The following is a 24,898-nucleotide window of genomic DNA, read 5'->3' as shown; positions in this document are numbered from 1 at the left end:
ACCCACGCTCCCTGCCCTCAGGGCAGCGGGCGGACAACGGCGGCGGCCCCTCAGGGGCCTCGAGTGCCGCCGGGGCGCAAAATGGCGGCGGGGGCCACCGGGGTGGGCCGGGGTGGAGGCGGCACGGCCCGGCACGGCCCGGAGGAGGCAGGAGGCGGGGCGGCCCCGCAGGTGCGGGCGGAGCGGGGCGGGAGCAGCGGGGCTGCCCGGCCCCCTCCCGCCGCTGCCGGCGCAGCAGGTCGGCGCGGCACCGCTCCTTCCCCGGCTCGGCGTGGGGACGGAGCCCGGCGCCGCTCCGGGTTAAGCCCCGCCGATGGCTCCCCCGGGTCTCGCCGCCCGCCGCGGGGAGCGGGGCGGCCCGGCGGCCGCCGGTAAGGCTGCGCGGTGACGCCCCCGGGGCCGCGGTGGGCCGGGCCGGCATCGCCCGGCGGCGGCGGCGGCGGCGTTGGAGCTCGCCCCGGCCCGCAGCGCGGAGAGCGGCTCCCCCCCGGGGCTCCGCGGGCGGCGGCGGCGGCTCCCCGAGCCGGGGGAAGATGCTGCCGGGGTCCATCCAGATCTCCGGTGAGACGCTGTCGGGCGCGGAGATCCGGGACATCTGCGAGAGCCTGCGGGAGAACTCGGTGCGGCTGCTGTCGCTGCGCGGCTGCCAGCTCTCGGAGAGGGACTTCGGGCACGTCTGCCGCGGGGCGGCCGAGTCCCGCTCCCTCGCCCAGCTCAACCTCAACCTGGGCATCGTCTCCAACATCAACCGCGTCAAGCAGCTGGCCGAGGCCCTCAAGACCAACCGCTCCGTCCAGTCCCTCTTGTGAGTAGCGGGGAAGCCGCGGGGTGCCCGGCCGGGTGATGTTTCGGGGTGCCCAGCCTGGTGGGGACGGCAGCTCCCCGGAGTTTACGTCTCATCGGAGGAGAAACGTCCTTGACATTGCAGGCACTAATCCCTCGCCCTTCACCGGGCTGGGGGGAGCTAGCTCTGCTCCCACCTGGTTGGCATGGTTTCATCCCCGTCCCCCCAAACCTGGGTTCCCCCGGTGCTGAGAAGGACCTTCCTGAGCCTTGACGGTGTCCTCCGCACCCCCTCGTCCCTGCCGGGCTCTGTAGCTGCCGGCTGACCCCCTCTGCAGAGCCTTCCCGGCACTTTTTCCCAGTCTGACACTAGGATTTGTCATCCTCCTCCTCCTCACTTCACCCACTTCTCGCTCCCCACCGGGTTAGCTCACCCCTGGGCCACCAGGAAGAAGGCTCCGTGGTAATTTTCCCTTTTACCTACGCAGCCTCCATGGCAGTCCCCTGACAGATGCAGGCTTGGCCCTCCTCAACCCTGCGCTCTCCATCCATCCCTCGCTGGTGGCTCTGGATCTGGGAGACTGCATGCTGGGGGACGAAGGCATCAACCTTATCTGTGGGCTCCTGCCACCCGATGGGGCTAAGTCAGGTAAGCACCAGGAGCCGTGGGCTGCACAAGAACCAGCAGAGCTTTTACATGCAGCAGATAGACGCAGCAGTAAATCCTCAGCCCTGGGAGAAGCAGGCTCTGTAGTTTGGGCTCAGGAATTTATTCTCCCGACTTAAGTAAAGCAGAAAAGCCAAGCAATACAGGACTGGTTCCCTTGGGCAGGCATGGGCTTTCTGCTATTGATCTGTCCTGCTGGCAGTTTGTTGCTCAGAGACCAACAGGTTGCTTCTGGTTTATGACAGCAGCATTTGAAACTGGAGGAGGGGAGAGCTTGGGCTTTGCATTTATTATTTTCTATTTATGTGTTGATAATGACCACAGATAAATATATGGTGTACCCCCTACCCCAGCACTTGGGTTCACTGTCAGCGCCTGAGAATTGTCCCCACTTGTGGGTGCACTCGGTGAGTGTGTAGATGGGTGGTTATAGCCTTAGTACCAAGCTCACGTCTTTATAGGGGATGATCTTTAGTGGTCTGACGGCGGTGGGTCAATTAACACAGGAGCTGGCAGGTACTGAGGTAACAGCACCCCTTTCCCTGAGGCTCATAGTGCTTTCCAACTCCTCTCCCGAGCACCTTCTCCTCTCTGTGTTCACCGCATCACCGATGCTGTTATCTCAGCTGGTCACTCCTCCTAGGTGCAGGCTTCAGAGCCCACTGTCCCTGTGATCCTCTCTCTGACCTGTCACCTCATGCCACCTCCTTCTAGTCAGTCACCTCGCACACCCCTTACTTGTCTCCGTTGTGCTTGCTATTTAGGGTAAGCAGAACACAGGTTGTGAGAGCAGAGAAATGGGGCAGTCACAGCATGGGCAGATGAAGGCACACTGTGGAAGGCAGTGATATAAAAACTGATGTTTGTCAGAGCAAACCAGACCCTTTAACCTGTCGGAGTACAGGGGATATGACTCAGAGCTGCTCTGGTTAGCTGAACTAGTTCCCCTCTGGCTGCTTTGGTGATCCTCAGGCTCTGGTTTGGCTTCCCTCTCTTCTCCAGGCCTCAAAGAGCTAACGCTGAGCGCCAACCCAGGCGTCACAAGCAAAGGCTGGGGACGCCTGGCCATTGCGGTGGCTCACAGCTCCCAGCTCCGAGTGTTGAACCTGGACTACAACCCCTTGGGTAAGCTGGGGGACCGGAGAGGGCGAGCAGGGGACGCTGCACTCCTGCCTTTCTGGGCTTGTGAAATTTGCTCTGGTGGGTGGCCAGGAACTGCGCTCTGCATGGGCAGCAGAGCTTCACCAGCAGGATGGGCAGTTTCTTGCACTGGTCCTTTCTGGTCCCCGGCAGCGAGTCCACCCTGCCAAGCACCCTTGGCTGTCGGGAAGCCAGCCTTGCTGGTCTGGACGGCGTGGCCACGTGCCCTGCTGGCAGGCGCAGGAAGGAGGTTGTGCCCTGCCTGCGTTTGTCATCACGTTTGACCCCCTGCTTCCGCCCCGTTGCCGAAGCCCCATGGCCTGACGTCAGCTTGGCAGAAGCCGAGCATCCCCTTGCTCCCCCCTTCCCTTCTCCTGGAGCAGGGAGGAGGAGGAGGAGAGGCTGGCATGGGTTGCCATAGAAACCAACTCTCTCCAGCTCTGCTGCAAGGTGGCGAGGAGGAGACCAGGCCGTGCCTCCCTACCCGGAGCAGCGGCTGGGCGCTTCCCACCTCGCTTCCCTGCTGAAAACGGAGCCTCCCTCCAGGCCCTGTCTGAGCAGGTACCCCCTCCAGGGCAGTGAAGGCCCCGGGGTATTTGTTACCTGGTGTCAGCCTGGTTTTCCTCAGGAGAGAAGGTGTCACAGTCATACATCCCCAGGGAATGTCAGGAGAACACGCTGGAGTCTCTTCACTGCTGTCGATCTCTAGTGCTCCCGGTCCTGCTGCACCCACCCACAAAAGTCTCCCCCTTTCCAGGGTGGCAGCCCATCAGCGAGCACACAGTCCTTCGCCAAGCTCTAACTTTCCCTTAGGTTATGCAGCTCCTTATTCTTCATCTGAGATCCCTTTCAGGGAATGTTAAAGGCCCTCACATCCTTGAGTAGAAATGAGATGTGGGCAGACACAGTTCCATGGGGAATAAAATCAATTTCACTGTGCTCTTTTGTGTTCCCTCTGACAATCGGTGACTGTTCCCATACCCCCAAAATGGTGCACCTTTACCTTCTCTCTTTTCTCAGTTAACAGCTTTTTTTTCCCCTGAGGTAGCTGAGACTTGGAAGTTGTCTGATGGCAGAAATTCACAGAGGGTGTTTCCATGACAGCCCCAGCCTCACGAGAGCAGGGGTGGTATGTGAGTGAAGGCAGGCACTGCTGACAGCCCTGGTTTGCTTCTCCTCCAGGTGACCAGGTAGCAGGGATGCTCGCTGTCGCTGTGGCCTCCAGTCGAACCCTTGAAGTTCTGGATTTGGAGGGAACAGGACTTACTAACCAGTCAGCCCAGGTAAGGAAACCTGTTACTCTACAGCATCACTGAAGCCTCAGTCGCATAGGTCCTGGCCACCTATAGAGGCACTAGGACCTCTACTGCCTCCTTCCCCTTTCCAGAGTCCACACACATCCCCTTCCCTCCCTGCACCCAGAGGTGCTGCTGCTTTCCCCAGGCTCATAGCATTCAGCTACAGGAGGAGCTTGGAAGCCACAGCTCTGACCTAGAGCTCCTGGGCCTCCCTCAAGTCAGCAGAGAAAGTCACACCGCTCCATCTGTAGTTTGGGTTTCTTGGAAGAAGTAAGGGGTTGGATCTGTGATGGAGAATCAGAGGTAAAGGTCCATGTGCAGATGGAGCCAAGGTTTGTTAGCACAGGCCTTCAGAGCTCCAGCTCCCAGCAGTATGAGGGGCCTTGCCCGGATGTGGGAGCATCATGTGGGAGTATGTGGGAGCAGCAGGTGTAGAGCAGTCTCCTTTTTGGGCAGAGCCAGGAAATCCAGGCTCAGTTCTTCCCACAGAAAGACAAGAAGCCCTCAGGTTTTCAAAAAGTCTGGCAAAGGGCAGTCAAAGCTGAAGAATGGCAGAGGTAAAAAGAGGAGGGCTGGAGCTTGTTAGGAGTCATGGCATTGAAACTCTTCCTGTTGAACCTAGCTGCTGTTTGTGCTGCTTGTCAGCCTGCTTATCTCACTCTCTGCCCAGACCTTGCTGGACATGGTAGAGAATTACCCCACAGCCCTACGAACACTCATCCTGGCGGAGAACAACATTAGTCCTGAGCTGCAGCAGCAGATCTCTGACCTGCTCTCGGAGGGCGAGGAAGAGGAGGAAACGGAGGCTCGTGAAGTCACGGCCAGGGAGAAGAACCCCTGGATCTGCCAGAACAGTAAGAGCTCTGGGGCCTGGCCTGGTGGGGCTGGCAGACAGGAATAGGGATGTCCGGGGTGTTTCTAGTGCCACTGGTCTCTCATGGTGGGGTTGGTGAATGATACCTGTCCCTTATCCCTGCGAGCTGGAATCCAGACTGCCTCCAGCCATGACCTTCACGTTAAGTAGCATTGGGCTGAGCCTGCTTGGAAAGGGAACCTCCAAGGACAATGCAGCAAAGAGTAGAAACGGTACCTCAGAGGCGTTTTTCCTGATGCTGCAGGAATTAAATCTTTGTGCAAAGTCTTAAAACCAAGGGCAGGAGCGTTAAAGATCTCAGGGGCCTTTGCCAGATATCCTAGCCAAAACTCGTGTCATTCCTCACTGCTTCCAGAACCTCCCTGGAACAGGTACAGGATCAGCTATTCCTATCTCTGTGGCCCAAACTTGTGAGGGGTGAGCCAGGTGCCACAGCTTGCCTGTGCGGTGGCTTGTAACAGAAACAAAGGTATATTATGGAAATATCAATAACCTGTTGCGTGTGTATACACAGTCTTGTATATTGCCATGCCTACATCATGATCCTGCCGGCTTGGTGGTTTCATTTTTTTCTTTTTCTTTTTTTCACCTAACATTGTTAATTGACCTTCCCTCCCTCCCAATTCTGATACCAGGCTAGCAGACAAGCCCAACCACTCCCAGTGCCTCACATCTGGTTCTTCATTTGTTAGAGCCATAAAACTCCTTTGCTGGCAGCTTTGGCCAAGTTTGGGATCCAGTTTCCAGAAACTGATCCCCAAAACAGAGATCCCCCTCTGCAGTTCTGAATATGCGTGATCTGGATCTGAAGCACGTGGGCACTAACTATCTCCCCTCTTCACATCCAGGAAAAACACTTCTTTCTGGGGTTTAGAAAGTCTTCTGGATGGAAAACCAGTACCCTGCTGGCTTCTTACTTGATATGCATGCCCATCCTCCTTGCAGCCAGTTTACTTGGCAGGGGGAGTCACCGAGTTCCTGGCCAGCACTCTGTGCCATCCCAGAGCCAGAAAACTGCCCTCGCCTTCCTGAAGCCAGGCAGAGGAGGGCTGCACAAACTCTCCATTCACGCGGCGCAAGATCAGGATTTCCAGACCTCTGCTGCCACAAAATGGCTGCTTGCCCGCCATGTTCCCTGTTCTCGGGAAGGCTCCACCAGCACCCTACGTGGGTTTGGGCTGCGTGCAGCCTGCCAGCTCATCCCAGCTGGATGCTGTCTGTAGAGCTGAAAAGATGTTCAGTGCGTGCAGGTTTAAAGGTGTGGGGCTGACTAAAGGCACAGCTGGGTCAGCAGGACCACTAACGCTGCACCTCTGCGTCAGGGAGGCTTCAGGGTGTTCAGAGACAACGTTCCTCTTGACAGCCAGTACCCCAAGCTGCTGGGAGCTAAACACAGGTCCTCACCGTGGTGTCTTACTGCTGTCTTTGCCTTCCCCCCCTCCCCAGACATCTCCTAACAGTGATTCCCCAGAACCTGAGCAGGCCTAGTTCCTACTTAACCTCCAAATCATCTCAGCGGTTTGCGTCTCACCTTGCAGGGCTGTAATGCCTCATCCTCACTTCTGGATCCACACTCTCCCGCAGCCCAAAAGGCTCATGGTTTTTCTCCCTCTCTCGACAGCTCCCAGCTCCCAGATGGTCCTGATGACGTCGGGACTCGGTGACAGCCTCTTAGCAGAAACAGAGATGTAGCTGGGCTACCCTGCCTGCTTCTGCCAAGGAGAGCGCCGCATGCGTGGCCGGCGTTCGCACCATGCACGCCGGGGGAGCGCGCACCCACCAGTCCCCGTGTCTCCGGTGAGCTGCCCCGAGGGTCTTCTCGCACATTTCACGTCCCGTCAATGCTCCCTCAGCTCTCTGAGCGCCGGAGCCCGGTCCGAGTGACTCTCCACACGCGTCTCTGTGTTGTCACACGCCCCGTCGGCCGCTTGTGATTGTCCAGTCGCTGCATGTGTAGCTCACGCTGCCCTGCCTCTCTCCCACGCCTCGCTGCGCCCCGCAGGGTGCAGGCTGTATTTATTGAGATGTGTATAAGAGATGGTCTTTCTAGTGCTTGTCCTGCTGTCGCGATGAGAGTTTTATAAAGGTCACAGCTGTGGCACCGCTCGCAGCCACCTGAGCCTCCGTCACGCCGCTCCCTCTGGACGGGGCAGCGGGATGGCAGCGGGGGCCTTCGTGCTGACACAGAATTGGTGTCAAAAACGGGAATTTCCTCCCTCGCAGCTGCCGGAGGGGGCACTACAGCAGTGCCCCGGCCCTGCCTGCGGGCAGCAGGGGGCAGCACCGCCCGGGGCTGGGACCGGGACCTGGCATCCCCTGGCTCCCCCCCAGGCTGTCTCTGCGTGCCCGCAGTCCCAGGGGGCTGCTCATGGCCCAGCCGAGCTGCAGCTTGGCTCCTGAAGCACAAGAAACAAGGTTCTGGATGGCAGCAGTAACTCAGCCCAGCTGGGAGAGGGCTCAGCTGCTTTCTGGGTAACTCTGAGCCTGCTTACGGCATCACAGGGCTCATCCCAAAGAGGGTTTGAGAGAGCAAGCCTCGCCTTCACAGCCTTTAAATAATGTGAAAATTGCCTGTGTTATTTAACCAGGCAACTCTGGGAAACATTAAAAAACAATCCGCTTGTTTTTTTTAAACCACCATCAGCCTCTGAGTCGAAAGTGACACAAGTCACTCCTGCAGGCTCAGTCTGATCTTTGAGCCGTCCATATTCAGTTTCCAGAGCATCTGCTCTGATAGGATTACAGCTGTAAAACACCAGTCATCCCCCATGTTACTCCTTGTCTGGGACTCTGCCTCTCCTCCAACACAAACAACTTAATTTGCACAAACACCTTGGAAGACTGCTGCCAAGGCAGGCACAGAGTGAATGACCAGCGAATTCACAGCTGCCTGGCAAGCTTACAGGTGGCACGCACACTCCAGCAAGCTTGGCACGTCGTGCCGCGAGAGAGAGGCTCTGCTCCTCCACACATGCTCAAGAGGGGTCTGGTCCTGGTCCTCACCCAGGTGAGAAAACACTACAGCCATCACCACTTACTTACTTTTAAAATAGTTTATTTCTGGTCTTAAAATATACATCAGTTTGAAAATTTCAGAAAAAAAACACGTTAGTTACAGATTAACAGTCTGGAGTTGGGACACGGGAAGTGGGGTCAGCTCGAGGCCCCAGAGCCAACGCTGCCGGAGGTGCGCAGGAGTGCAGCGGGCAGGCAGCACGCCAGCCAGGCGAGGGCTCTGCTCCTCTTGAGGCCGCCCGCTCCCTCTCCCTGCCTGCCTAATGCTGTAAAGCAAACATGGGAAGCCTTTGGGCACTCGGTTCCCACCCCTCTGTTCCTCTGCTGGTTTGCTTTCAGGCTACGGCAACCAAAAGCAGAGGGGAGGCCAGCTCTGCCCAGCACCGTCAGCTGCAACAAGAGCGGGTTTTGTCCCCTGACCAGCAATGCCAGGAGAGATGGGACTGAGCCCCGACTGCAATGGGAGCGTGGGCTAACCCTCAGCAGCCAGCCCGAGGGGCTGTGCTGGCCCACGGCTGTCCCACAAGGGGTCTCGGAGGCAGAGGAGCTCTCAGTGGGCGCCCGTCCCCAGGTGATGCCCGGCAGCTGCTGCAGGTGGAAGCCCTCAGCAATGCTGCAGAAGCAGCGCAGCAGCACAGTGGCAGAGGAGAGCAAATGCAAGGACCCCGTCCCTGCTTTCAGGACGGGAGATAATGCCCTGCAAGCTAAGGGGAGGCGTCTGCTCTCAGCACCAGCCTGTTTGCACAGGAATCGAGTGAAATACTGTAGTGAAATACTGAGCCCCAGCTCCACAGCTGCCTGAGGTGGGACACACGGTGACGGCGCAGGGGACACCGAGCCACCTGCAGAGCCACCAGAGGCCTGCAGCTCCCTTTCACAGGCCCTGGAGCCTCCAGGCTGGAGCTGAGGCCCCAGCTGCAAGCAGCCCTCTGAAGAGACGTGGATTTTGGGAGGGGAGCAGAACCCCGGGGCAGCTTTTGGCTGCACCTCTGGCTGTTGGCTCCCTCCCTGGCAGGGGGATGCTCTCCTCCGGCACAGCAAGGAGCACTAACGGAGCAGGGCAGGAAGACAACGCAAATCCAACTAAAAAAGAAAAAAAACAGCAGGGACAGCCAGCAGGTGTGAGGGGAGCACAGCCCAGAAACCAGGCTAGCCCCCTGCCTCACACCCCTGGGCCAGGTGAGAAACATGAGACAGACAAGGGCACAGGACGAAATTAAAACGGGACACCGGGCTTTGTAAGCCCTCAAAAAAAATACCTACACCTACAGACCTCTCCCCTTCCCTCCCCCCTCCCCAATAAGACACTGAGCACACAAGACAGCGAAGAAAAGTCACGAGATCACGCTACGCTAGGAAAACACACGCACAGAGGCCCTACCCAGAAGGGGAAGCCCCGGAGAGGCACCAGAGCCAGCCTGGAGCCCCCTCCAGAGAAGGGGGCACGAAGAGACCCTGGCAAAGGGCTGCTGCTGAGCCGTGAGGTAGCGCATCCGCAGGGAGCGGCTCCCCGGAGCGCTGCCCTCGCATCCCCACGGGCCCTGCACGAAGCCCTGCCCCGAAAATCCCAGTAGCATCCTTCACGCCTTGCTCCCCCGGGGGCAAGATCTTGTTCCCAAGTCTGGAGGGGTTTCTGCAGGCTGATCAGAGGGAAGCGCGGCTCGGAGCTGAGCCTCCTCAACACGCCCTCCACGCAGGCAGCAGACTGGCTGCCAACCGCTGCGGCTGTTTATGCAGGGTGGGGAAAGGAAAAACAATACACCCCAAAACCAAAGGCTGGGGAAGAAGAAAGAAGCCCACCCAAGAGCAGAGAGTCAGCACCATTCAAACAAAACAACGGCAAGGAGAGCGGGGGAAGAGGTGTGAGGGAGGAGACGCGCAAACAAAGCCCCAAAACCAAACCTCCTCTGCCCGGGGAGGGGGCGGGTTGGCCCCCCAGCGGGTAGCACCGACGCTGGGGGTGCCGCAGCACGGGGACCCGTGCGCTGAGCCCGTGATGGGGACGTGCAGAGGCAGATTCTGGAGAACCACCCAAAGGGCTGGGGGGAAAACAAAAGCCAGCAGGAAAATCAGACACCAGCACCCCCCAGGGGGCCAGAGCCATCCGCTGGGAGAGTCCTGGTGCCCCGCTCCCGGCCCCCGGGGGCTCCCAGGGAATCAGACACCACCACGCAGGCACTCTGCCCCGTTGGCACACGTTGAAAGAGAGCAGAGCAGCTGCGGGCACCAGCGGGAGAGCAGCCGGGGCCTCAGGTACCTGAGTGGGAAGGAGAAAGGGAAGGTGAGAGCGCAGAGAGGCAGAGGCACCAGGACGAGGGGTACCAAGAACAGAGTCCGGTACAGGCACCAGTGTGAGGCTGTGGAGAGAGCCTCGAGTGCGCCGGGGCAGTGGGTGTGCTTCTGCACAATGTGTGCTAGTACTGGGGGCCTGAGGCGCCGGGAAAGGAGGACCCCAGCTCTTGCAGGTAGCAAAAGAAGAGAATAAATATAAAATTTCAGAGCATAGCCCAGAGTTCCCCCAGGGGAAGAGGGTACTGAGAGGTTTCTCCCTCAGAAGGTGGGGAGATGGAAGCATCCCACAGCTCCGCAGCACGTGGCTGCTGCTTCTCCTGCCTCAGCTGAGAAGGTTGCCTTGCTCCTGGGCTTGCGTCAGACTGTCCTTGCGATGTAAGTGGTGGACCCCCATCCTCTTGGGGCTGCGGTGCGGTCGACTGAAGGGAGGCTTGACCCTGCTGCCTTCTCCACTCTCCTCCTGAGCTCCTCCTTGGCTGCTCTCCTTGCTTCCCTGGAGCAACATTTCTCTCTCGTCAGCTGAGCTCTCAGGCAAGCCAAGGTCCACATAGTCCTTGTGCTTCTCCGGTGGGGGGCTTCCAGGCTCAGCAGGGCCTCCACCACTTCCCTGCAACAGCTTCTGGGCTTCATCCTGGGAGAAATCCGTGCCGTAGTCGGAGGAGAAATGGCTCCTGCGGGCTCTGGACTCGGTGCTGTCCGTGTCCACGCTCGAGTCCCGGCTCACGGTCCAGCTGCAGCTCTGCGCAGACTCCTCGCCGTCCGAGTAAGCCGAGGCTGCCCTCCCCAGCTCCTGCATGGAGCGGCTGAACCTCTTCTGCAGCTCAGGGGCCGTGTCGCGGCTGAAGGCCGTGCGGTTCATCAGCACCCGCTCCGAGGTGGGGGGCGCCTTGTCCACGAACATACGCTGCCAGTTGGCCAGCAGGTCCTCCTCAGAGCTGGCAGAGCTGGCGAAGGCGCTCGGGATTTGGGGAGGGCTGCTGAACGGGCTGCTCTGGGAAGAGCCGTGAGCCCTGGCTGCTTTGGGGGACTGCTGGCAGGAACAGCTGGAGGCCGAGCGGCGCCCTTCCGAAGCGGGGCTGCTGGGGAGCGTCCGGTGCCTGTCACAGCTCTCGTCCTCGCTCTGTACCAGGCTGAGCGAGATGGCTTGGCGCGTAGCATACGTACAGTTGGGCAGGGGGCTGTTCTTCGGGATCCTTACTTTGTCCTCAGAGAACTCGATCACTTTGCGCCCAGGGTACATGGGATGGGGGGGTGATGGCGTAGGGTACGGACTTAGCTTCTCAAAGGCTGGCACGTCCTCGGGCACGCTTTCCACGCTGCTCTGCGGCTTGCAGCCACCGTTCTGCTGCTTGCCCGCATCCCCTCCCTCCTTCCCCAGCTGTCCCGCACTGTTGCAGGCATCAGGAGGGGCTCCACTCATGTCCACGTGCACAAACACATCCTCAGCCATGGGACAGCTGCCACTGCTGGACTTGGCTGAATTCAGCACCAGAGATTCTGGCTTCTCCAGAACTCTGGCAATGACTGAGGTGGGCACAACGTCAGACGGGGCCAAGGTATGGGTTGCCTCTTGACCAGGGCCTGAAGACTCCTGAGTGCTGTGCAAATGCTTATTGACCATGTCCTGCAGCTCATAGGGAAGCTGGGGAGAAGGAAAAGGACATCAGAAGGGTACTGCCATAGAAACCACTAAGTTCCAATTAACCTGCCTTTTCCAACCAATTTTCATGTGTACTTTTACTCCTTATCTCAATCCTAACATTCACCCAACTTGTCTTGAGGTAGATCTCTCTTTCCAAAGAGAACCTGCCCCATATGAGGGACTAACAAGGCTCTCTAGCTGTCACACTGGTCATGTTTCTAGGCCATGGCTCACAGACCCAGCTTGGAAAAAGACCATGAAAAGATGGCGCACAGGACTCCGTCCCCCACGCCTCTGAGCGCAGAGACAAGGCCCAGCCAGCCCGTGCTAGGGAGAGGTCTATTGATCTGTGGAAAATCAGCTGGCGGTTGCGCCAGAGTGACTGAACAGCCCCCAGTGCTGGATCTGCGGTGCTCCCCACACGCGGTAATTACAGCCTTGCCGCCTTGGCAGCCTGCCCGTGGATCAGGATCGATGCCTTCCCTCGTCCCCGCCGATCCCACTTCCTCACTTTCTCCATTTCGGAGATGCAAACGCCAGGCTTACTGCCACAGCCTCAGGACTGAGGTGTCAACAGGGTTTAGCACTGCTCCTTGATCTTCAAATGGGTGCTACTGTTCTCCCCGTCGCCCTGCCAAGCACACCCCTGCAGAGTGTGGACACCAGAGCTCCACGAGCCGCTCCATGGCACCACAAGGTCTGTCCTGTGTCACAGCCAGAAGGAAACTCCGTCCAAAGCTGGATGCACAGGGCACGGTGCGTGAGAACAGCTGGCTGTGGGGCAGACTGCCCGCACAGCTGCTTGGCACCGACCCCCTCCAGCGTGGGACACGGCACTCTGGGGGGGCAGAATGCAAAGCCCTGGGGAGGGGAGACAGCTGGGAGAGGGGTCAAGGTTACCCCAGCAGTAACTGATACACACTGACCTCAAGAGTGCTAATTTGAGACACAATGGGGGAGGGGGACACATTGGTCACCTGCTAAGTTACTAAAGATGAGCACATGGCTTTGCTGAGAGGAACTTATCAAGGGCTGGAGACTAGGGGCAAAGGCAAAGAGAGAGCTGGGGTAAGGGCCCAAATCATATTTCCAACCCAAGAAGTGATGCCACTAACGTGAAAGGCCTAGACTCCACCTTCGCCTACCCTGAAGGCAGGATGAGCTGAGCAGACCCCACAAGGGGGAGCATGTCCTGGTACCAACTTCTCCCATTCAGGAGGCCTAGAAGACACTCTGAAGGTTGCCCCCCAAACTGCTCCTCAGAGCGAGAAGTGAAGCAGGGTCAGCCTACCACTCTGCTTGACTCCTTATCAGCCAGCATGGCCCTTGCACGTGGACAGGTGAGAAAGGAAAGAGGACGGAGCAGGGTAAGAGAGAGGTCTGTCCTCCTGCCAGCTTCCATCAGGCACCCAGCAGGCTATCAAATTCAAGGTTATTGTGCTTTTTATAACAGCTCCTGGCTGAGCTGTGAAATGGAGCTGGTGTGAAAGAGGAGCTGGCAGAGGCTCTGTGCTGCCTTCCCAGTGGGAGTGGGAACAGGAGCCCCCCCACACCTCTGCCTGAGGCTGAAGGTGAGAGGCCAACAGCCCTGCAGAGAAAGCTGAAAAAGGCAAGGCACAGGTGGAAACCATGAGCTCTTCTTCCCCGCCTCAGCGGGACTGCTACTCACATCAGCAAACTTGTGGTTCCTGAAGTGGGACTTGTTACACTTGAGCAGCTGTACCGCGAGGTTACAGTCCTGTCGGTAGCGTTCCTGCAAGAAAGGGCAGAGTGTGCAGCCGTGTCAGACTCATCTGCTCCCTGAAAAGGCACCGCCTGGCCAGGTGCTGCTCAAACAGAAGATAGCATGTGATGAACCACTCATGAGGGCACCTGCCTTCCCCTCCTCTGCACACCACCGTGTATTTCTTATGGCTCAGCCAACACGTCCCTTTCAAGTCCTCTCTCCCTTTGGAATTAAACGATCTCCAAAAGTCCCATCAGATTTGCTAACCCATCCCAGAGCCCCCGGCCATGCCTGCAGACACTGCCTAATGTCAGGCATCTTGCAGACAGACTGGAGGGGACTGAGAGCAGTTAATGGAAATAGGCACTGGATCTAGGAGCTTCTACATTAATAGCATGGAAAAGGCATCAGTCCCCTCCCGTTTATAGAATAAATGACCTCTCAGTTGGTACAGTGGGCTCAGGTCAAACCTTAAGCTCAAACACCAAAAGAGCAAACACCAAACTTGAAGATCAGCCCTTCCTTGCCCAATCCCTCAGGCCTTTTTTCTGTTTGCCTGTCCCTACTGCTGCGTGCAACTCCCACGCCTTCATAAACACTGAAGTCATTTACCTGCTCCTTCACACTGATGACTTTGAACCAGAGGAAAAGCCCACACCTCAACACATTTGCACGACCATTTGTAGATTCACACTTACGTTGAGTTCTTCCAGCTTATTGATGGTAGTTTTTGCATCAAGCAATTTATTAGTGAGCTCTACAATCTCCCAGTCCAGCGTCTTGCGGTCCATCTCTGCCTTTTTAATCTGGGATGCAAGAACACACGGTGTAACCCTCCCCAGCACAGAAGAAACCGGCTTCACCACCCACCTCGCCCCAAGCATAGCGCAATGACATGTTCAGCTGGGATACAAAAACTTCTAGACAGACAGACAAGGGGGACAGCCTGGCTCTTCACCCAGGGAGGGACTCCAAAGGCAAGTGGAGCCAGCCACTCTGCTAGTTACAGAGGCAACAGCTGAGTTTAAACCTCCTTAATGCAGTATCTCTTCTCGCAGCACAACCATGCTTCCTCTCTGCCCTGGTTTATAGGGTGTCTGATGGAAAGACAGTGGGTTTGAATAGTTCATCCCATCCTGCCACCAGCAGCAAAGACTTCTAAGCTTGTGATACCCAGCCCTCCGCTCTGGGGCAACAGAGCAAGAACACTGCCCATAAAGGTCAGCAGCCTGTGCTGAATGGACTGAAGATTTGTTTGGCAGGGAAAGGGCAGTGCCTTGAAAGAGCTCAAGCCTTGCTCTAGTAAGAAAAAGGACCTGGAGCTCACGTAATTCCCACCCGAACGTAGGTGGTCTTGTCTCTTTAGACTCCCTGACAGTTTAGGCGCAGGGCAGACAGAGACCCAGACGTAACAGCAGAGAGGGGCAACAGCTCCGAATACCCAAGCCATTCCCTTCTCAAGAAGCTCCCCCAACACTGCCCTGAGCTGCTCTAAGGCTGTGACCCCCAGGGCCCGGCTGTGTCACAAGTACAGCACAGTGACACAAGGGGGGAGGTTAGGAGAATCCTTCCCAGATATTCAGTCTCTTTAGGCACCAGCACAATGAAGACTGACCCAAGAAATTCAAGTGATAGAGTAAGGACACAGAACCACCCTGGGCCACACGGAGGCAATCAGCATCGCAGCTGTTCAACTTGCCTGCTCACGGCCCAGAAGGGGAAAGAAAGGGAGCAAAGGAGGCTCACAGCCATCCGCATCTTGTGCGGTGCCACAGCTCATGGGCACCGCTTCGCAGCGCACCGCGCTCCAGCTGGCTCGGTGTCAAACGCTCTTAGGATGGAGCGCTGCAAGCTAGGGCCTGCTGCATCTGCGGGCAGCTGCTGGATACCAGGTGAGCCCTTGGCTGGACGAGGGCTGGGGGCCCCTCCAGCTGGGCTGGTGTAGGTGGGACTGACAATGAAACCGACAGGCTGAGACACGTAAAAGAGGAAAAAGAAAAAACACACAAACGAAAAGACGCAACTGCAAAAATCCAGCTTTGGCTGAGAGAGGCCTGAGAGGTGAGCGCGCCCAGTGCGTGCCAGCAGCAGCGTGGGGAGGAGAAAGAGAAAGAGAGAGAGGGGGAGGGAGAGAAAAGAAACAGCCATGAGTGTTATGAATGCACATAACAGACACACACATGCACACTGGCTCTGCTCTGACTGTCCCCGTCCCCCCAGGGTGACCACCCCAGGACTGGCTGGCACATCCCCGGCATTTTGAGAGGGACTGAAGCAACATGACGGAACACCATGCAGTTATGTTGCGGGCAACCAAGCTCACGTGCACGACCAAGTAGGGGCTCAGTAAATCAAGGAACCAGCTCATGACACCAGCCAGAAGGGGGAATAGATGGTCATGGCCAGAATCCCAACCCTCGCCCACCTCCACGTCTGCTGGCTAAAGCCAGGGCCCCTTCCCCCTTCTGCTCCTAACACATAGGTCTACTTCCACCTCCTCTCCGTAGGGACCGAATAAGGCACTTACTAGGGCATGCAGCTTCTCCTCCAGGTCTTGGTTGGTTCTCTGGGAGGCAGTGTAGCTGTTCTGCAACCTACAGAATCAAGGTTGTACACATGGGAATGGATCTCAGGCATTCACGCGAGTCTTCTTCATAACTGCCCAGCAAACAACTTACTCCGCAACTCCAGAAAGACTGGTATTCACAGTACTAAGACAACCAGGCATATTATCTGTGCCTCACCTCTGCCACATAATGGCCTTCAGACCCCAAGCTACTAGAGGCAAGCTGAGGTGGGTTGGGTGACCTATCATGCTTTTGCTGGGGACGGTGTGAAAGACTTTGGATGACTCCTCTGAGCTATGCTACGTATAACCACGTGATCAGGGACTGTCTTTGATTTCTAACTGAGGCACTACTTCCCAGGTAAAGTGTCAATGCATTTACTTGCAGCTGTCAGTGGCTCCTTTTCCACGTCAGTTAGCCACCCAAGCTGGATTCTGCCCTTACATCCACCAAATGAAGAACTCCCTGTTGCTGACAACCCCTCAAGCTAGCAGTGTGCCTACGCTGCACCCTGGAGGAAGCAATACTTGCGAAGCTTTTACCCTCCCCGCAGTCTGGGGGAGCACCTTTCTGAGGACGTAGCACGCCTCCGATAAATGCAACAGGGCACAGCCCGCTCAAACCAGATGAGGGAGTCCTTGGTGGGAGTGATCTAACTCTGTCCCTCTTTTTTCTTTTCCATACCTACGGAATTTGTCTTTGAATTTCTCCAGCTCCTCACGGTTCTGGCCCAGCTCCATCTCCAGGTAGTCTTGACCTGACTCCAGCTCCCTCTCCATCGCCTCCATTTTGTTAGTCACGTACGTCAGCCGCCGGCGCAGTTCTTCGTTCTCATGCTGCAGCAACCTGGGCACACAGGAACAAGGTACCACTGAGTCCACAAGGAGCGCTCCACACCAGCACTCCCATCCCACTGCCTTGCTCTAGGGCTCAAGATCCCACACCTGGGCTCCAGGGAGTCAGGAACTGAATTGTCAGGAGACCCCAGCCCACGCAGTGAATGATGCACCACGGTTAGGAGAGGGAGGCTCAAACCCTCTGGGAGCAGGGGCAGAGAAGCCCATACTAGCTGTGAGATCAGCTCCCAGCTCCCTCTCGGGTTACAGTGCTTGGATAAAGTCCACTCGCCAGATGGGCTGCTCAGCTCTCCGGTGAATGAGACCCACTCAATAATTTATCCCAGACCAGGTTAGAAGAGCTGAAGGCAAAAGAGTAAAAGTGTATTCTCCTCCCCTGAAGCTGCTCAAAAGCCCTCACGCCTTTAATACATGGTGGAAAGAGCACTCTATACAGCCTTGAGCCCAGTAGCAGAGGTGGTGGGGTGCACGTAGAGATGTAATCACGGCTGTCAATCCCATCCCAACACGAACTGCTCTGTTCCCCCCCCCCCCAGCCAGGACATGCTTGGTGATCAGAAGGATTTCCTGTTGTTTTTCATTCCTTTGTGCTCCGAGAAAGCCAGAAGCACAGCTCCTCTCTGGCAGTGCAAACTCGCTCCTCGCTAGAGTTGGAAGCACAGTGCTAGCAGCTGTCTGTGCCCCACACCCCCAAAGGGCCCAGTTCTCACCCTCACCCAGCAGCAGGCCTTTGCATGCTGGTTTTGGTGGCTCACACTACAACAGTGGCAACAACATGAAGGCTTAAAAAAGGCATTCTTCCCTCCACCTGTATTAAAGGCTTTATCTCCTACTTTCCACCACACCCACCAACTCCTCTGCCTGCACCTGCACTGGAGATCTGTGTCCCCACACCTCCAGAGGTTGGCAAAGCACAGACCAAAGCTCTGCCCACGTGGCCCCAAGAGGGCTGAAGATCTGAGGGGAGCCCGCAGGGGCAGTCAGCTTTGCTGTGCTGGTGGCACAACCAAGATGTGAGGAATCAGCACCCACGCAGACGCGGCACAACAAGCGTAAGGGGGGAGCAGGACACTTACTTCATCCTTTCTGCATCCGTCAAGGGCTCCTGCACAGGGGAAAAAAAAACAGCTGTGAGATTCTTTCAGAGGAGGAGTTGGTCTCATACTGTCCCCTAAAGGACAATGCCTTGTTGCTAGACCCTAGCAGGGACTCTTCCTCTGAGGGATCAGGGTAGACAAGCTTAGAAGCTGGGATCTGTACACACCACTCATCTGGCTGACACTCAGGCAGACTGCGTGTTCTCGTTCGGGGTAGAACAGCTGAACTAGAAACCACCACACAAGTTAGGTAACTTTACTCTCCCACGGTGAGCATCAGCATCTCTTGCAACACGGTCACCTTTGCTGGTGTTTCACTTTCCTGCACATCCACGGTTAGTGGGTAGCAGGAATCTCACAGGCCAGCACGCAGCAACAATTAACTTGTGACCACAGCAATCACAACGCCCTTGAGGCCCCACAGAAGAATCAGAGTGTGTCATTTGGGAGATGAAAAGATGCGTCTGTCTACCAGCTACGCCAGCTAGATTATGCTGTGAAAAGGGTTTCTTTCTGCAGACCTGAAGAGCGCCACTGTAATTATTCTGGGATAGCACAAGAAACACTAAAGGTCAGAAAGGCCTGTGAAAGAAATGTTCTGGGCAAGATCCCCAGAGATGGTTGGAGCAGGGACCTGCAGAACAAGGAGAGACAGTGCTGCAACAAGAGCACGTGGCTCAGCTCCTCTCACGCCCTTCACACTCCCTGTGCTAACCCAAAAGACGGTTGTTGCTTGCCAGCACAGCTGGGAGAGATTTAATTAGCACTAGCAACAACCATATTTTTTGGGAAAGCTCAAGGCTGTGACCATTCTCAAAGCCCAAGCTGCCCACGGACTAGTTTTGGTGCTTGGCAGACCAGCAGCACTGCACAAGCCCTGAGCGCTGCCACACTTTAAATTGCCCATTAAGCGTCACAGCCAGCACCGGACTTAGAGGCCACGCCACAGGCAGTTGTGGATGAGGTTGCTGAGCTTCTAGCAACGTTACAGAAGGCAAACTCATCTCAGTCCTGGCCCTAAGACACCACGGGGCTGCTTCCTTCATCAGTGCACATCTTTTACAAGGATAGTCCTCAGTGCCTGCATATACCTTCCTGTCCTTAAAGGACAAACGTCAGTCCACCCTTTCCTCACATCGTTACCCCACACGGCAATCAGTAATTCATGCAGAATTAGCTAGCAACTGCCCCCCCAACCCCTGCACATAGCACAGAGCAGTGACCAGGCAAAGGGGATAAGGTGATTTCTAGTAAAACGAGGCAATGGCCCCGAAGCAGGCTGGAGAAAAGAGGAGGTGGCTTACAAAGACCCGAACCAGCCACCAGATACAGAGATCCAGTACCCCAGGACAGCCAGGCACGGGGCACACAAAGCACCGGGAGCCTCCCAACACCTCCCGACAACAGAGCTGCCCACCTTCTGCCCTGCAGCCCGGGGGCCTCCAGCCTGCACACAACGGGAAAGCCTGCAGTGGGGAGAAGAGCACCAGCTCCTGCCTTCCTCCTGCCACAGGGAAGCTGGTTCCTCCCAAAAGATAAACCCAGCCTGCAGCACCGACAGGAGCAGCACCACGGGACAGCAGCTTCTGGTGATGAGGCACCCACAGCTTGAGGTCTCTCCCCCCACACTGGCATTACAGATAAGGTGAGATCCAGGCAGGGGCTTTGGCCTTTGTGAGACCCCCGTTTGCGAGAGCCAGCAGACCTGGCACCTACCTTGTTTAGTGCCAGGCTGAAGGAAGGGGAGGATCTAGGTGGAGCCGGCCCTTCCTCCCGACTCCAGTGTGTTGGAGGGGAAAAGGATTCTTTCTCTGGGTGGTTCGGCTCCACTTTATGCTTCTGCCCGAATTTAGCAGACAGATGGTGTGGCTGTAATAGCCGTGAACAGGGACTGCTTTCATCCCTTCTGCCCTCTGCACTGCTTTTCCATGAAGACAGTGAGTGCTGCTGCCCAGAGGATGTCCCCGCCAGCCCCAGGTCTGCCAACTTCTGCAGCTCATACTGACACAGATCTACCACCCTTCTCTCCAAGGAAAGAAGTTTCTCCTTACTGTTCTTTTTCCCAAGAATGGGCTTCTTTCTTAATCTGGAAACTCTCTCAGCCTCCTCTGCACGATTTCTCTGACACGAAGCCATTCCCAGCCCCTCACATTTCTTTTCTGTTTTTCTTCTGCTTGGGCACGAGGATCTTTCTTTTGCACGTTTGGTTTTGACCTCTTCCAGATGACCTTCCCCTTGGCTTTCCGGGTCAACCCCCCTGGGGAAACGGGCAGAGTTCTGGTTTTGCTCTGCTCCCCTGGTTTCTCCCAGCGAGCGCAAGCGGATGGGACTCAGCACCCGCTGGGTAATCTCATCCAGGAATTTGGAGAACAGCATTTTTTCTTCTCTCAGCTTCTCCTTGCGCTTGACAGAGTCGGCAGCGCTACCGCTGCTGCGCTCCAGCGAGCGTTTCTCCCTGCAGCCGAGGCACAGCTGAGGGTCGCTGTACTTGCGGGAGCCACGGCCACGGGAAAGCGTCTCGACTGAGCGGGACTTGTGTAGGGTCTCCGGGCACGTGCCTGTCCGCAGGCCGGTCTGCTTTAAGATCCCTTTCAGAGGCAGCTGCGTAGAGGAGACCCGAAACTTCCTCGGTGTCAAGACTTCAGGAGGCTCTTTAAACATAAGCGAGCGTTCCAGGCTTCTGCTCTTGAAAGAGCAAGCGGGATGGTGTTTTTCATCTCCAGACACCACGACCGTCTCCATGCTACGGCTCACAAATTTGCTGAGGTGCCCACGAGCGCGGTTCGGGCACCGCTTCCCACTTCGCTGTCCCATCCTCCCACCACGCGGCAGCGCTGGCAAGACCGTCTGGCTCTTGACGTTCAACTCTGCTCTGCACCCTGCCGCTTCCTTCTCACTGCTGGACGCCAGGGACCACGATGAGGAGAAGTTCAGGTCGCAAACCTCAAACCCCTCCGCCTGCTCGAGTTGGCCTGCCTTGGTGCAACTAAACCCTGTTTGCTGGCGCATCGGTGCTAATCCCTTTGCCACCCGGCAAGCCGTTACCTGACTCTGCTCGGCCAAGATCACTCCATCCTGGTCGTCACGAATGATGGGGACCTCGTGGCGGATCTCGCGATGCTGCGGGGGCGCCTTGCGGTAAGGCTTCTTCGACGGAGCCGTGCTCGACATCCTCCCACCTGCGTGGCTCTGCCAGCGGGCTACCTACCAACAGCAGAAAGTGCACAGAAGAGAGAGTCATACGCACTCCATCCAACCCTGGAAGCAACCCAGCAGGAAGTTGGCTCCCCTGGAGTCCCGGAGCAGGTCCCCATGCAGAGTACGGATAGAGCAAGGAAGGGATGTGACCGCAAGCCCTGAGCGGCGGCAGCAGGAGAGGGAGCAAAGTCAGAGGTAGCTGTGTCCTCCCAGCCAGTGAGAGCGGAGGGCTGGCACATCCTCTCCCCCCTTCTACACACACTCATCACGTAGTTTGTGTGTATCTGGATTATATATAGCAAACGAGAACAGGCCTCACAGCAGCGTATCGATCAGGCTCTTTAGGAAAGGCCTTTTCCAATATGGAAACAGCGAGCCTTACAGACAGCAGTGACAGCAGGAGTTATTGATTATGTGCTGCCACTGTCAGCAGGGACTATGTGGGAGGAGACTCCAGCCATTAAAGAGCCCAAACTGAGAAGTTTTTTTTGCTTACACTGGGACACAAGTGGGGGAAACCACGGGAGGCTTGTCAGAAGGAGGTCCCATACCTTTCCAACTGCTCACTCTGTCAGAAAAGACAAAAGACCACCCCCAAGTCACAGGTGGCATCAAATTAGGGAGCAATGCCATTGATGTTGGTACCTAAGGTCAGATGTTGCAACATGCCGCAGTACCACTGCAAGAAAGACCAGCTCAGTTTTTGTCCCTTTACCCAAACTGTGCTGGGCAGGAAGAATCCGCCTGCTGCAGGAGCAGCACAAGAGCAAAATATGGGGTAGAAGGAAAGCAGCTATCCTGTATACATGGGATAATTTTCCTTTCCACCACTTCACGACTGCAGTGGAGGGCAGGAAGGCTTCCCACCAAGCAGCCAGGATTTCAGCCATTCCAGCACACACAGGACATCTTGGAGATACCAAGAAGTCCCTAGAGGGCCCGACACCAGACTTCCCCTGATAAAAATACACGCATCATCCAGAGTACCCCTATATTTGGGGGTAAGCACTCACTTCTCATACCCCTTCCCCTTGCTGGATTCTATCATCGACCAAGCCTAGCATCTCTGCAATGCTCAGAGCCTGATCTACAGAACTCCAAAGTGCAGGACTTGCCTCAGCTCAGATCACCCTCTCCACTCCTCTGACAGCAGGGCCATTTAAATCCCACTTACAACAGGCCAATGGACACTGCCAGGCCAGTGACCTGGCAGACTTGCTTTCTATTCTAGCCAGTGAAGTTTTACATGTTGTTAGGTGTCTAAATGGGGCCCCAAGAAGAGTCCTCTGCAGTTCTCATCCACTCTTGCCTAGCTGCATCCTCTCAGCACTTAGACCGAGCCCCCTGGGAGGCCTGAAATGCCTGCACCAAGCACAGAGTGGCTCCAAGCCACAGCAGGCTTTACACTTCACAGAACAATTTGTAAGCTGTTCTCCACTGTGCTAAAAAAACACAGGCTCACTGAAGTCTCTCACGTGTTTTCCACATACATGAGCAACTTCTTAGAACTAGCCTGTAAAATCCACTGTCAAAATCTTGAAAATATAACTTTGCTGCAGTCGTTCCCTCAAGATCCCTTCTCTTAAAAGGAACCAGTTAGGTGAAGTGATCTCTAATACTTTAGAAAAATCACATCCAGCAAAACAATACACATTCCACCGCACCTCCAAACAACACAGCTGGGTCTGCCTTGCTGTGAAGACATTTCTCCTCTTCAAGAAGAAATGCTGAAATCCTGACCAGAAGTAGGTTTGTCAACACCCCACCATCAACCAGGTGATTCTCTTCTGTCAACTCCTGGCAGGCTAAGGACAGGAGATACTCAGGCAGATATACCAAGATGAAACCACTATCATTTCTCCAGGCCCTACGACCTGAGCACTTACCAGCCTCGACTCAAATTCAAAGCTTCATGAAGCACGGACACTCACTCAGATGCCCTGAAGAAGGGAAACAAATAGCTTAGAATCCATAAAAGAAACAGTTTGAAATCTCACCCCATAAATATTTAAGGAATGGGGAATGTTTATAACCAAGGATGACAGGATATTCGTCTCACTCCCAGTGCCTGCCCCAACTCACAACAGATCTTCTGAAAGGAAAGGAAATTAGCTTAGGACAGCTGAGCCACATAGCCCTGCAAGAGCTGGAAAGTCACTTGGCAAGGACACATCCAAGGCAATCAGAACCATGCAAACTCAAAATCCATGAAGCAACAGCTCATAGAGAACTTTGGTTCCAGGAAGGACTAAAGGCACCTCCTGTGAAACTCAACCCTTACTGCTAATTTCCTCCGCTACTGCGGAGGCATGCTAACTGCGAAGCCTTAGGTACAGAAGCTTGGTAATGCTAAAGGATGAGTGAGGTAATTGTTAAGTCGGTGCACCTACAAATGAGCTGGCAATTATCAGTCTCTCCTTGGAGCCAAAACATTACGTCCTTGTGCCTACCGCTGTGATAGCCCACACCTCTACAAGACAGAGGAAGATAAGCTACTCTCTGGCTGCCAGCAAACAGCATGCCACGCTCTACCTTGCTGCTAACAGGCTTCTGTAAAATACTGTCCATCCAACCCAGGCTATAACACAAGTTCAGAAATGATCTTCTGTGCTAACAGCCCAGGGTACGCATCGCCACAGGAAGAGAAATGGGTTCACCTGAGAGATGCCTGGAGGAGCTTAGCTCTGTGGCTATCGCTCTGCCACTGACTTAAGACATCGCAGCGGAGTCTTCCCTTTCCTGATGCACTTCTGCTGCTGCGCTGCTTTTTCCCCTGTCCATGGCACCAAGCCCTGGGAGGCGGGACAGGAGCGCAGGGTGTGGAGCAGTTGTATGCACACGGGGAGAGCCAGATGGAAGGTGAATGGAACAGGCAGGCAACCAGGACCACGCAAACTCAAGCGCTGCCAAAACAAACTGAAAGGTGCCCTAGCGCTGGCCCTGGCCCAACAAGCTGTCTGGCCCCCTTCCTTACTACAATGCTACAGTCGGGTCTTGACTAGCAAAGTTAGACTGTTGTGAAGCTGTTTTTAACTGCTCTGCAGGGCAAAGCTGCAAAGCATAGGGAGGGAGAGAGGGAATGTGTAAATCCAGGAAGGACCAGGTCAGTGAAGTCTGAATCTGCTTTTCTGCCAGCTCCCAGCAGGAGCTGGTTCAGCATCGAGCCAAAGCCAGCGGCCAGACAGGTTGGCACACAAGCAGGGGCTTCCAGGTACAGCTGCCCCCATGGGTCCCTGCATGTTTCCATCGCTGTGGTGCTCACAACAAACACGCCAAAGGCCTCGCTGCCTCTCAGCATACAGTTCCTCAGGCTCAAGCAGGACTGTCCTGCTTCCTACCCAATACCCAGCAACTACTACCTGCCATCTCCTCCCCACCTACCTCAAAAAGCTACCAGGACTGGAAGCCTACCCTCACGATCTGAGAATTTCCAGAGACACTCAAATACTCGCAGTGCCTCCAGGCAACTTCCCCTCAAACAAGGACTTACAGATCCAAAACGACGACGTGTCCAAACATTTCTGGCTGCTCGTCTCCGAATCAGCTTTCTCCTGTCAGCATCCAGCAGCATCTGGCCAACAGCTCCTGAAACATGAGAAAGGAAACTCGGTGTCAGTCACCTATCAGCACAACACATGGAAACAGCCAGGCACGCGCAGGCCAACCCACGGCCAGGTGCCAGGACGGGAGCCAGCAGCAAACTGCTGCACCGTCAGGCTACTATCTGATGACAGGACCATCT

At 56.0% G+C, this 24,898-nt stretch overlaps 2 protein-coding genes across 5 annotated transcripts in view; one reads left to right on the top strand and one right to left on the bottom strand.

Annotated features, from left to right (window-relative positions):
- Window positions 1-420: 420 nt before the first annotated feature.
- Window positions 421-6,818, top strand: LRRC73 (leucine rich repeat containing 73). The gene is made up of 6 exons (XM_040550825.1): window positions 421-805; window positions 1,272-1,432; window positions 2,453-2,575; window positions 3,773-3,873; window positions 4,559-4,742; window positions 6,384-6,818. Exons 1-6 carry the CDS (start codon window positions 534-536, stop codon window positions 6,452-6,454), a joined length of 912 nt encoding a protein of 303 aa, XP_040406759.1. The 5' UTR covers window positions 421-533; the 3' UTR covers window positions 6,455-6,818.
- Window positions 6,819-7,800: 982 nt separating this feature from the next.
- TJAP1 (tight junction associated protein 1) overlaps window positions 7,801-24,898 on the bottom strand; it is a 39,055-nt gene continuing 21,957 nt past the window's right edge. For 2 of the 4 annotated variants that reach the window (XM_040550820.1, XM_040550821.1), the window contains exons 3-12: window positions 24,647-24,741; window positions 23,043-23,096; window positions 21,004-21,162; window positions 17,938-17,966; window positions 16,689-16,850; window positions 15,965-16,031; window positions 15,462-15,491; window positions 14,136-14,243; window positions 13,381-13,464; window positions 7,801-11,711 (exon numbers count right to left, since the gene is read on the bottom strand). In XM_040550820.1, the coding sequence (XP_040406754.1) occupies window positions 10,392-11,711; window positions 13,381-13,464; window positions 14,136-14,243; window positions 15,462-15,491; window positions 15,965-16,031; window positions 16,689-16,850; window positions 17,938-17,966; window positions 21,004-21,129 (1,926 nt within the window). In that variant the 5' untranslated portion in view covers window positions 21,130-21,162; window positions 23,043-23,096; window positions 24,647-24,741 and the 3' untranslated portion in view covers window positions 7,801-10,391. The remainder of the gene's footprint in view (window positions 11,712-13,380; window positions 13,465-14,135; window positions 14,244-15,461; window positions 15,492-15,964; window positions 16,032-16,688; window positions 16,851-17,937; window positions 17,967-21,003; window positions 21,163-23,042; window positions 23,097-24,646; window positions 24,742-24,898) is intronic. The other 2 variants (XM_040550823.1, XM_040550822.1) reach the window with 1 other exon arrangement.

The sequence above is a fragment of the Cygnus olor genome, chromosome 3, assembly GCF_009769625.2.
Source record: "Cygnus olor isolate bCygOlo1 chromosome 3, bCygOlo1.pri.v2, whole genome shotgun sequence".
Lineage (NCBI taxonomy): Eukaryota > Metazoa > Chordata > Aves > Anseriformes > Anatidae > Cygnus > Cygnus olor.
Note: the sequence above shows the minus strand (reverse complement) of the source record. Positions and strands in the feature narration are given on the sequence as shown.

What these genes read in the sequence shown, in the direction of transcription:
- LRRC73 (XM_040550825.1), top strand. Translation starts at nt 534, where the DNA reads ATGCTGCCGGGGTCCATCCAGATCTCCGGTGAGACGCTGTCGGGCGCG. An exon ending in CCTGGACTACAACCCCTTGG is followed by an intron (nt 2,576 to 3,772) that starts GTAAGCTGGGGG and finishes CTTCTCCTCCAG; the next exon opens with GTGACCAGGTAGCAGGGATG. An exon ending in TTACTAACCAGTCAGCCCAG is followed by an intron (nt 3,874 to 4,558) that starts GTAAGGAAACCT and finishes CTCTCTGCCCAG; the next exon opens with ACCTTGCTGGACATGGTAGA.